At 41.0% G+C, this 12,155-nt stretch overlaps 1 protein-coding gene across 6 annotated transcripts in view; it reads left to right on the top strand.

The window, feature by feature from the left end:
* prkcz (protein kinase C zeta) overlaps positions 1-12,155 on the top strand; it is a 106,480-nt gene that overhangs the window by 79,287 nt on the left and 15,038 nt on the right. For all 6 annotated transcript variants that reach the window (XM_023348355.1, XM_023348340.1, XM_014473697.2 and 3 more), the window contains 2 exons: positions 1,622-1,701; positions 1,889-1,978. In XM_023348355.1, the coding sequence (XP_023204123.1) occupies positions 1,622-1,701; positions 1,889-1,978 (170 nt within the window). The remainder of the gene's footprint in view (positions 1-1,621; positions 1,702-1,888; positions 1,979-12,155) is intronic.

The following is a 12,155-nucleotide window of genomic DNA, read 5'->3' as shown; positions in this document are numbered from 1 at the left end:
CTCTTTCACTAGAAGAGCCACCCACCATATGGCACCGAGATGGCGCCGGTGCCATGGGTGTGCTTTGGCTGTTGGTGCAGCACATGCCATCCCCAGAGCTAAGATACTCAGAGACCGGCGAACATTGGAGTTATTCTGATAATCAACCAGAAATTTATGTCAAAGCAGGAACAAGAGGGGAGAATTTAAGAAATCTAAAAATGAGCAAATTACCCCATAGGATATAGGTACATTATAAAAATGTTCTTGAATAATTATGTTGTTTTACTGTACATAGCATTTAAAATAATAAAATATTTTCAATAATATTTTATGATGAGCACTGAACCCAATTCAAAGGCAGTTCAAAGTGCTTTACACCCTAAGAAATACAGAAACCAATTGTGAACCATGATGTTGCTTTCTTATTTAACTACTGCAAAAACATGTAATGTTCTTTTTGCTTTTCCAAAGAACCTGCTACACAGTGGTAAGTGACCAGGATCATGCTTTGTATACAAGATGTAATTTTCCCATCGCATATTGTGGCTCATTTTTTATACAGACCACGGTGGACATGGTGAACCATGTTCCCTCAAAGTAAAACAGACACAGAACCTCCCTCGCTCAAGATTGAAACTAATCTTTGACTAATATAGTCAATTTTCAACTGTTCCTTGACCTGTGTGCCATTTGTCTAAATCTCTCAGCCTCTCAATTCAAAAATACTTATGAAAAATATCTATCTAAATGTTAAATTAAATGTCATTGTAACTCCTATCGTCCAAGTATGGTCAAAGAGTCCATGCTGTAGGCAGGAAGGATTATGACAATTTCCTGGCTGCAATTACAGGCTAACAGCTCAGTATTTCATTTGCTGTTGCTGCTCCTTCTCTCCCTGGTTGTTTGGGCAGAGAGCTGTTGGAGTCTGGGTGTGATCATTGCCTACTATGATGAACTTCCTTCTCTGTTCTGCTCTGCATCCACAAAGCCTCCTTTTTCTACCCCTCTGAGTTTTGGGGTGATGGCAACTGTTTTAATGTAAAAAAGTAAAAATTCTTCCCTCTGGGCAGCACTCAGAACCAGAGCGATTAATTGTCCTAACATGCATCAAAAAAACAAACAACCAAAAAAAAATCTGAACTAAAGTCTTGAGAAAGAACAAATCAGAGCTAAGAGAGAAACTCCTACATGCTGCCACCAGGAGTGGCACGATTCCAGAAAGATCTAAAGCAGAGAAGTTAGTAGCTGCGGTTTGAAGTGTGTAAACAGCACACAGAGCCACTTTTCAGTGTGTAATTCTGAAACATGAGTGAAAAACACACTCTGATCACATTACCTTGAACAGAAATTCAGCATGAATGCTTTGGACATCCTTGAAGTGAGGTTTTAAGGTGAAAGAAAAATCTGTTTTCAAGCTCTTCTCATTTGTGTGAGTTCCAAGGTTATTAGTGCAGCATGGAACGTGATGCAGAAAACAGAGCAGCGTTCACTGCGTGTCCTCCCTTCCTCCGACTCCCACTCAGCAGACATGGCCGCCCACAGGCAGGTTGAATCATCCTTCTCCCAACTCACGACTGCCCTTTCATTGTCTCTGTCTTCTTTCTCTTCTCCTGTGGCCGTCCTTCCTTTTTGTCGACAGTTATCCTCGAGAAGCCCATTCGCATCCCGAGGTCTCTGTCAGTGAAAGCTGCCAGCGTGCTGAAGGGCTTTCTAAACAAGGTGAGAGCCGTCCACACCCGTCACCTCCGGTCAACCAGTTATTTAACGTGGAACAATACATTCGGCATCCAGTCGTGAAACAGCCACGGTGCAGGAAAAGATGGAGCGGGCATTCACTACGTACTTGCGTAGTAAATGCAGTAGTATGTCTGTAAGCATGACGCTGACCAATGTCTCATCCCTACAGGATCCCAAGGAGCGCCTTGGTTGCCAGGTCCAAACAGGCTTCACAGATATCAAGTCACACACGTTTTTCCGCAATATAGACTGGGACCAGGTAAGAACTAAATCACTGAGAGGTTCTTTCTTTTATATCGTTACATTTTCCGAGGAAAAACGTCCAACCTAAATTTGAACTCTAAACTGTCGAAATGTGAACATTCGTTTCATTGAAATTGAGCCTGAAGAGGAAGCCACTTTCAAGTGCTTTTCAAAAAATTAGAATATCATCAAAAGGTGTATTAGCAGGTATATAAAATCATAGTCCCTAAGTTAACTTCATAGGGAAGTTAACTTTTCCTTATTTGTATTATAAAATATTAAAATCTTCTTAGACACAAAATTTGGGATTTCTATTAGAGATAAGCCACATTTATCAAGATGAATAAAAACCAACTATTGAAATATATTGTAGCCCTTTATTTGAAGGAGTGTGCTGACATGGCACTGTCATAAACATGACATAACAGCTGTCATGAATATGAAGAAGTCTTTGTGAATATTTATGGCTCTTGACTTGAACTATCATTCGGTAAATGACATGAAGACACCTGCATGTTCACGACAGGTGTTATGTCATGTTTATGACAGTGGCCTGTCAGTCATATGCACAGCGCTTCAAATGAAGTGTTACCAAATATATTACCATGTGTGTAAGGAATCTGCACTAGTTTCACTTTTTGTTTTGCATCTTTAAAGTACAGAAACCTTTTGATGCCGTTTCATTTTATTGTAATATACACAGGTGTAAAACATTTGTTGGTAATCCTCTGCTAATAACTGAAGCCCACAGTAGCCACTTAAATAACTTGAAATTGATAACAATGATAATCAAAAGGGGAATACAAAAAAATTACCAATGGAAATCAGATATTACTTTTGACTGGTGGCTCACAATAATAATAATAATAATTTAATGAAACAGGTCTGAACAAAGATGGTCTTGGCTTCCCAGATTTTGTGTTTGCTCTGTGGTTCACTTGAAGCCCTGGGATACCCTGGATGATTTAGAAATTTGGAGCTGTGTCGCTCTGTCTGAGCCCCTTCATCAAATCTTGATAGTCAGCCATATCAAACGGTTCAGTGTGAGAGGTGAGACTGTAAGATACAACATGGCGCCCTGCTGTAATAAGTCCAAGTGAAGTTAGTGACGCAGTGCAGAATTGTGGGGCGTTTTAACAGAAGCAGTGATGCAGTCAGCGGTGTGCTTGTTTTTCCACATGGGACCCAGGGGTTAGTGAAATAGTTCGGTAAATATTGGTTATCGCCCAAAACAGCAATGTTCAAAATTAAACATCAACCTCGGCCAACATTTTCACATCAGCGCACCCGTACTCCACGAACACTAACTTTGATGCTTTCTGATGTTTAGAAGACCAATTTAAACCCCCATCCACTTGATTTAGGACAACCTTTTTGAATAAAGCTTGTGTGGGAATATAAGAAAAACCCTGGGAATAACCTTCGAATTATCTCTGATTCCCATTTAGAAAAGGCTGTACTCCACGTTTTCCTGTCACCGTCGGAGCATCATGACTGCGTGTTGCTTCCTGACAGACAGCTGCTCACGCATGATCTGTGCTCTGACTCCACGCCCTGACATTTCACTTAAAACACGTCTGAAAATCAACAAAAGGCTGCACGCCCACATTTAATGTGAGTCAGCTCAGCGCGGCAGAGCACGCAGCTGTCATTATGCATTCTGAAGCGCCTTCATCAGGCTCCGGTCTCTGGCTCTACTGTACATATGAAGGCATTAAACAACACACAGAACACACCCTCCTGTTGATGATCTGGGGGGGTGGAGTTGTGTTAGAAATAACTGATGTAGTTCTGAACACTGCGTAGACTCCTGCAGCATGTGTTCCCCCCGGGTGAAGGAACACAAGGCAAATAAAAGGGAATCATTAATCACACACATACTCACTTATTCATTCTGAAACATTTGTACTGCACTTTACTTTTTATTCACACAATAAAAGGATAAAAACAGTGGCAGATCAGATTCTTTTTTAAAATCGTGTGGGTTTTTAGAATGATTCTCATCTTAATGTATGTTTATCATGATTTGAGAAAAATGGTGTCAATTAAATATACAAATGCACAGAATTCAGTCCAGTGGACCCGCCCGCCTATTCAGGGTTGAGTAGTCAAAGGTTTCTTCAGTAAGTATGCATAAATATCTAAATATTTCATTTTCAGAGGGGCGTCTGAAGTATTTGTGAATTCTACCTGCAATAACCGGGGTCTACTAAATAAAATAATTGAGCTTGGTTCTGTGGATGTGTCTGGAAATGGAATGTCATAAACAACCATTACAGTCGAACTGATCTCTATCTGAAAGCTCAAGACTGATTTGAGTTGGAAGCATGTGTAATGAGTTATTAGATGAACTGCACATGTTTCTTGTGATTGTGACATGAAGTCATCTGTGGGCCCCATGTGTCTAGCTTCGTGAAATTAACACAGGATGGAAATCTATGTTCACCTGCCTCTTTATGAGGTACATTGAGCTGGTTCGGTTTTGGAGCTCTTTCCCGTTCAGATCCTACTTAATTCTTTGAGGCGTAGAGTCAGCTGGACCGGTGGTCTGTCCACGGTGTACCTCTGCTGCTCAAACAGAGACTGAACCAGGAAATGTTTTTTTTTTCCAATCTGGTACTGTTGAAAGTCAATGAGCCGTGTTAATAGTAGCCTTAGTTTCCTGTTTTCTGCTGCTGTTGCCCAAGCTTCAAGGTTTGTGATCAAAGACGGTGTTCTGCTTACATTACCTCTTGTTTGGAACTGCTGTTCCCTTTCTGGCATCTAGAATCATTCTCCTCTCCCCCTGACAGCAACAAAAACGTTTTATCCACTCAACTGCTCAATGGATGCAATATTTTCTCCTTCTTTTTCGGTAAACCTGGGAAATGGTGGCTGGGAAACATCCCAGTACCATCCAGTCTTACACCAACAACCAAAGTCTCTTAAAATGCCCATTCTGTTGGGATTCTGGGTTGTTTTGAGATTTGTTTATTATTCTGTATTACTTAACCTCTTTCTTTTTTTAGATCAGTCTTGTGTCTGTTTTACTTTAGTTCAGTCCTTTCCTAGTGATTCTAGTTTATGATGTTTATTTCTTGTTTCTAGTTATTCCTTGTCTAGTTTAATTATGCTCCTTATGTCTAGTTATTCTTTAGTGTTGTATTAATTTCCTAGTCTCTTATGTACTCTCGCTCGCCCCCGTGCCATTTTCTCTCTCTCTGTCCTCAGCCTGCCGTCTGCTCTGTCCCCTCACACCTGCAACCTGCTTCTAGTCGGCCATCTGCTCCTTATTCTAGTAATCAAAATCCCCAGTATATTTACTACTCAGCCTCAGTTCCTCCTTGCTGGTTCCTCCTGTTAAATCTTGTTTCAAGTTTTTGTTTATCATCTTTTTATGAAACTTTCAACTCCACTCTCTGCTGCTGCTTTTGTGCATTTGGTTCCACCATCACCAACGTCTTGACGCATTCATATTCACCACATCTGGATGTCAAATGCAGAAAGATCCTGTCATGTGATTGGCTAATTTCCTGTTTGTGTTAGCAAACCATTTCTGCCTGTAAGTGTGGAGCTGAATTTATCTCCACGTTTAAGGCTGAATGCGTTTGATTACAGCAGTTGCAGTTCAAGTAACATTTCAGTTTTTGTTTTTGGGAGCCCATTTTGTTTGATGGAGGGCGTGTTTAATGTATTTGATTACCTCCATCAGCATACTTCAGTTCGGTAGTAATTTGTGGTGGGACTCGGGTCAAAAATGTTTAATCGAGTTAATTGCAGGGTCTATTATTAAATCATCAAAATTAATTGCGTTTTCATAAAAAAATTATATGCCAGCAAAATAGACATTTATAATTTAAAAACGACAAACTCAGAAACAAATGTATTAATTTTTGAATCCGTTTAAGTTAAATGATCACATTTTAATCAAATGATATATAGAGAAAATAAACATTTTCAATTCAAAACCCCTTTTAGTTGCCAAGTGGTTGAATAAATAGAAACATGAGCTCCACAGCAAAGATATTTATAGCTTTTTAATCTCCAGGTTCTTCAATCACCAGAGTGGAGCAAGTGCTATTCTGGCCTTTCATCGTTCTGGTGTTTCAGGAAGCCCTGATTGTTCATGGAGCTTCTATAGAAATGTGGAGATCCAGAGGAACACCCAGGACACGCTGGAGGGACTATGTTTCCGCATTCCCCTGGAGAAGCTGGCCCAAGTGGCTGGGAAGAATGAAGTCCGGGCCTGCTTACTTAGGCTGCTACCCATATGTCCCAACTCCGGATAAGCGGAAGAAGATGGATAGACAAACGGACGGACTGTGGATGCTGACATTGGCGTTGGGGACATCTGTGCTGCTGAAGCATGTTTAGCAATTGAAATGCTATTTGAGGCTTGAATAACTGTGGCGACCTGCCCAATTTTGTACATTTTGAACACAGCACTAGTGTTTTCCAGTATTCAATTCTGCTTCACATCGTTTTTGAAGCAGAAACAAACGGGGCTGCAAGAGAGGCAGTTCTGTCGTCCATTTCCGTTGTGTGGCTTGCGTGGCTGTAGCTTGTGCACCAGAAACACCAGAAACCAGAAACACGCAACATATTATAATACAGGGGCCTATGTATGACCAAAAAATTAGAAAAGCGATTGATTGCTTCAACATTTTTAACATGTTGAAATCGATTTAATTAACTAATCCAAATGAACAAGTTAAAAACCCAGCCCTAATAATAGTAGTACATTTCATTTAAAGATGCCCGTTAGCACACACAAGGTCACCTAACAGAAATACAGCAATTAAAAAAAAGCTGATCTTGGTATCGGTACATGTCTGTTGGCCAACTGACAAGTGATGGAAAACAGCTGCATTCAAAGCATGAACCTTTTCAGGAATCTTTTGTCGATTCAATATGACTGTGGTCAGAAGACATCTTGAGTCTTATGTCAGTGTTTCTATGCGTCATTACTTTGCTTGCTAAACAGTGTCAAGTCATTGGAGATTCCGAATCCAAATTTCCAAAGGAGCATTTAAGGTCGCCTTGTTTATTTTTAGTTTCATGTTGGAACATTAGATGAGCACTGCAGCTGTTTGCTGTGCAGATGTTAGCTGCAGGAATGACTCTGAAGTTGGGTAGAGAGCAGCAGCAGGTTTGATTTTTCCACTGGGGAGATTTCCAGGATCATGAAATGTGCCTCTTTTAACCAGAGCTAACATCAGCTTTTCTACCTCACCTATTGTAGTTCAACAGTGATTGAGCTAAAAACATCTCCTGAAAAAAATGGATATTGTGCAGTCTTAATATAACCAGAACTTAGACCAGCAAAAAGCAGAAAACCTGCAGGACTTTAAATGTCTGGCTGCTTGAAAGGATTTGGGATTAAGTCCAACTTTAGTGCAGGACTGTGTAAAAAGCTAAAGAACACAATACATGACCAGCTCTGTGTTCAGGAATAACTCAGCCTCTTTCTCCAACTTCATTGCTTCAGTGTTCCTGTGGGACAATAAAGCAGAGCAGCAGGTAATAAAAACAGAAAATTGATTGTTTGTGTCTTAATGAGTTGTGCCTTAGTTCTGGTTCATGGGAGTCCCCCTCAGCCCAGCACCAACACACCCACACACTGCAGTGGGAAGCAGGTTGACAAAGCTGGGAGAAGAAGAGAAGTGACACTTTGTGGCCTTAAACCAAGAACCCGTGTCCGTCTCCATACCTGGCAGGCTTGGCACGCCACGTCTGCTGTTAACACATATTAATATTCGTCAGACATTTCCTGAGGGGGCGGCGGCTGTTCTCTGTGAAACGATGACACGTTTGAAACATCATTTACCTGCCGCTCGCTGTTATTCCCCCTCCAAATGCAGCGTTCCTAACTGCCAGAGCACTGTCAGGGTGATGAGCTCGGAGTAGAGACTCATAAGCTGGATGGTATTTCTCAGTGGCACTGAGAGCAGATCTGAGCAGGAAGCGGGATGAACATGCTGCCGAGACATCGTTAAACAGCATTAACCCAGACAAGGCTAAACGTAGCACTTTCACACCAAAAATGGCATTTCTACTTTGGGAAACAAAGGAGTAGGCTCCATTTCAGGATCTGTTATGGAATTCCGATATCCGCCCCAATAGTGGACGTGAACATGCTGAGGTGCAAGGAATGTTTTATTTGATACATAAAGATTTCCATCAAACAACAAAATATGTTTTTCTGATATTTTAAAGAGATTTCACTCCCCTGACTGCAGTAAGAAAACACACACACACACACCCACCCCTGCACACATGCTCTTCTATTCCTGTCGACGAATTTTTATTGACTTCCATTAATTTCAGTACATTAACTGCATTTATGCCTAACCCACTTACCCCATTTGCGTATCATCAACCAAAACGTTGTTCACACCAAATCTGTAAAGCTAAAAGTGGAGCACAGCATAATGTGAGAACTAGGGAAATGTCCTTACTTCACAAAAAAGACTTTCCTTTGTTGGTCAAACATGTTTTTAGACTTTGTATGTAGCATGTACAAGTTCCCTCTCTCTCTTTCACTCTCTCTCTCTCGTGTTAAACTCCTTCACGTGGAGATGTACTAAAGCACCACTCAGGGCGTCTGATTCATTGATGCTGTAGAGTAAACTGTAGTGTGTTCTGAGTCACCTGCCTTAGATTGAGCCAACTGTTGCATCAATGCTTTTGGAACACACACATACACACACACACACACACACACGCCTGCACCCTCACGGTGGCTGTTGTCTTCTGAGCGTGTCTGGTGTGTGTGTGGAGCCTGATGGACTCTTCAGTGCTTTCAGTGCAGCTCTGGGCCCAGCGACATGCTGGGGTTGTGTGTTGTATGCGCTGGGCCATTAGCACCTTCCTGCTCCCGCCTGCCTGACAACACATCAGAGAGACTGGGAGGAGAGGAAAGGGAGGTGGAGAGATTAAAGAATTGAAAACGAGCGAGGCAGACATGAGCAGAGAGGAGGAGGCTGAGGACAGGATACGAGAGGGAGTGGAGGGAACTGACAGGAGCGTAGGTAGAAGCTGAAAAAGAAATTAACAAATAAAAGAAGGACAGAAAGAGGAACAAGAACAAGGTGGTGAGAGTTTTTTCTGCTTCTTTAGAAAATCATTTGAGCCGGTGTATTGAAACCACAATCCAAAGCTCTGCTGGAACTCACAGGATTAAACAGATTACCTAACATTGCTCAGCTAAAATAAGGAGGATTTTGTTTTTAAGAGGAGGGCCACAAACTGATTAGTTTTAAGATTAAAACGGTATTAAACGAAACTACCATAGCCCTGTCTGTGTCGAGGTTTTATTCCTGAGACCATCAAGGTTTGTTGTTTTTTTGTTTTGTCTTTTTGAAGAATTTGGTTGATTTGAATTGGAGTAGGTCCGAGCAGTCAGTGTCTTCCCTGTAGAAGTACATTCAGAGTGCTGGCCGTTTGGATCCTCAGGGAGAAACTGGAATAGTGAGGTCAATCCACCAAGACCCACCAAGAGATCAGCTGGTGACCAGAGGGATCATTACAAGCTCTATTTACAGTTCTCTCCAAATTGTTCCAACTTTTCTGGTTTTCTACTTTTATACACTTCATTTCCATTCTTAGATTAAATATTGTCTCAGTGTATTTTTAGCTTGAGCAGCCTGTCAAAAACCCCAAATCCAATCTTTTATGCTCAGCCCTCCATTCCTGAACAAAAACAGGTTGTACTTACAATATTTTCTGAGGATCTGAAAAATAAAATCAGACGAAGCTAGACGGCTGCTTAACTAGGCTGGGTTCTGTGCAAGGTGTCCAGAGCTGGACCTGGATGAATGCTGGGGAAACACTCTCCAGCATTTTCAGTTGCTGGAGAGCAACTGAAAATGCAATATAAGCAATATAAAGTCTAAAAACATGTTTGACCGGCAAAGGACTACCTCTGGCGTCCTTGTGTGTGCCAGAGGTAGTCCTTTCATTAGCGACAGGGCGAATCAACCCACAGTGCACTGTGGCTGCAAACTTTGCTTTTAATACAAAAATATTAAAAAAAAAAAACCTTCTCCTGGTTGTTTACACCAGAAATGTGTTTTTAACCAAATTGGTGTAGTTTAAATAAACACTATGAAAAAAAAACAAAAAAACAACTAAAAATGTTTCCCTAAGACTTATAATATCTATAGTCTAGGGGCCAGACCATCTTCTGCTCCATCTTAGGGTAGCAAAGCCTAGGCATAATCTTCAAAAAAAAGATACATGCCTCAAGTCTAGATAATAGTTTGGTATGATACCCCTTCCAAATAATACACAATTTCCACACTTTTTGCCTATACTACATATATATATTTTTTTCATCAGGGACACAAGTTAAGAACCGAAATACTTAACAGACTCTATGCATTCAAAAAATATATAACGTACCCATAATGTCCGTCTATGAGAGGCGAGTCTGAGCTGTAATTTGAAGTCACAGATTTGTGCTATAATCTTAACTGGTTCTTTGGTGTGTGTGTGCGTGGGTGTGTGTGGGTGTGCACGCGCATGGGGGCTGGGTGGAAGGTATCACTCGTGTTATAAAAAGGTTAGTCAGCATTAGTAGAAATTAACACTTACATGAAATTTAGAATGCTATTCAGGCCTATTTATCAGATTTAGTGAGTTTTTCCATCATGGGCCACCATGATGTAACCCATGATAACCACATAGAAGTGTAACGGGATGGTAGACTTTGAGGGAGGAATCCACCCTCACTAAACGACAAATTCTGAGGTAAAAATAAATGTAAATGATTATTTTTCAGATGATTAAATTGACAGCATAATTACGATTATTATATTACATTTGTGCCACCAGACGATGACAATCTGAGGCACATTGGTACCAACTACGTTATGCTTGCTGACGATGTTGATTTCAGTCCGGCCCATTAAAAACTTTATTACATCAGAAAGAGCTACCCATTAACCCACATGTGTGCTAACTAGTACAAACTGCCTTCTGATGACTTGGCCTGGAGCTGAGAGACACACACAAAAAAAGCATCTGCTCAGTTGCCTTTAATTAAATAAACATAATTAAAATAAACATAAACCTATAAAGTTATTTCCATACCATTCTAGAGATGTTTGTTTGTTTGTGCCTGCTGTAGAATATGACAACCCTTTGTGCCCCCTACCTTTATTTGCCACCCGTCGTTTAATGACAGAACAGTCGGTCTCTCTGCACTACTGCTGTCAGTAACAGTGAAGTGGGAATGACTTCATCTGCAGCACAGAGTCTCTGTATAGTGACAGTTCAACAGCACAGATCGTGTTCAAACAAAACAACAGCTTTATCAGCACCAGGGGTTAATATTAGGATTCAGCAGAGATGGTGACTCAAGCTTTAGACTCTGACATGAGTCACACTTAAGTCGCAAAAATAAGATTACACACCTAACTTAGACTTGTGCCCTACAGACCTGAGTCTTGCTCAAGTCTTTAACTCATCCCACAACAAGGGATAACTGGAAGTGACTTGGCACAAGCAGCTAGAGAAAGTCTGTCTCGTTCACCGGAGGATCTTTGCTGTTGTTTATGTAGCACATTTTCAGGAACAAGGCGGTTCAAAGTGCTTTACATAAACTAGTAGGACTTTCTCTGGAAACCCCTATTAGTAAAGTACACATTGAATGTTATAAAAACATTCAATATCTCCTATCTCTGTTGGCATACTTACTGTATGTTGAACTCCTATATCAACTTCTTTTTACACCATTTCCAATTATGTTTGTGTGGGGAAAGCTTCCCAACTGAATCCCTTTGCTTTGTACGTCGGTTTGTAGTTGATGGGCAGCGTTGCAGTGTGCTGCTGTGTTCAGGCCTCTCACTCAACTACAGGCCTAAGTGGGACAAACAAGAGAAATCACAAAAAGACTGACCTTTTCACTTCTCTTTCAGTGAGTCGTGGCTTCTGTGACGCTTGGATTCTTATAACACCAAGTTTTGTAAGATCAGATGTGCAAAATACTTTGTCCAATTTTTTGGGTGGCAGCTGGACCCAGATCTGAACTGGAGCTCATACTTTACACAAGGCTGATATAGAGAAATAGGACTGAGTCACAGACCATCTAATCATATTTTAAATGCAACACAAGAGTAATCAAAGTAATGTTTGTAAAGAAGCCCAGCCCATTGGACAAAGTCATTCTTCCTACTGAGCAAGCATGTGGCGACAGTGAACAGGTGCAGACT

The sequence above is a fragment of the Xiphophorus maculatus genome, chromosome 1, assembly GCF_002775205.1.
Source record: "Xiphophorus maculatus strain JP 163 A chromosome 1, X_maculatus-5.0-male, whole genome shotgun sequence".
NCBI classification, from domain to species: domain Eukaryota; kingdom Metazoa; phylum Chordata; class Actinopteri; order Cyprinodontiformes; family Poeciliidae; genus Xiphophorus; species Xiphophorus maculatus.
This window is presented reverse-complemented; position numbering and strand designations above follow the sequence as displayed.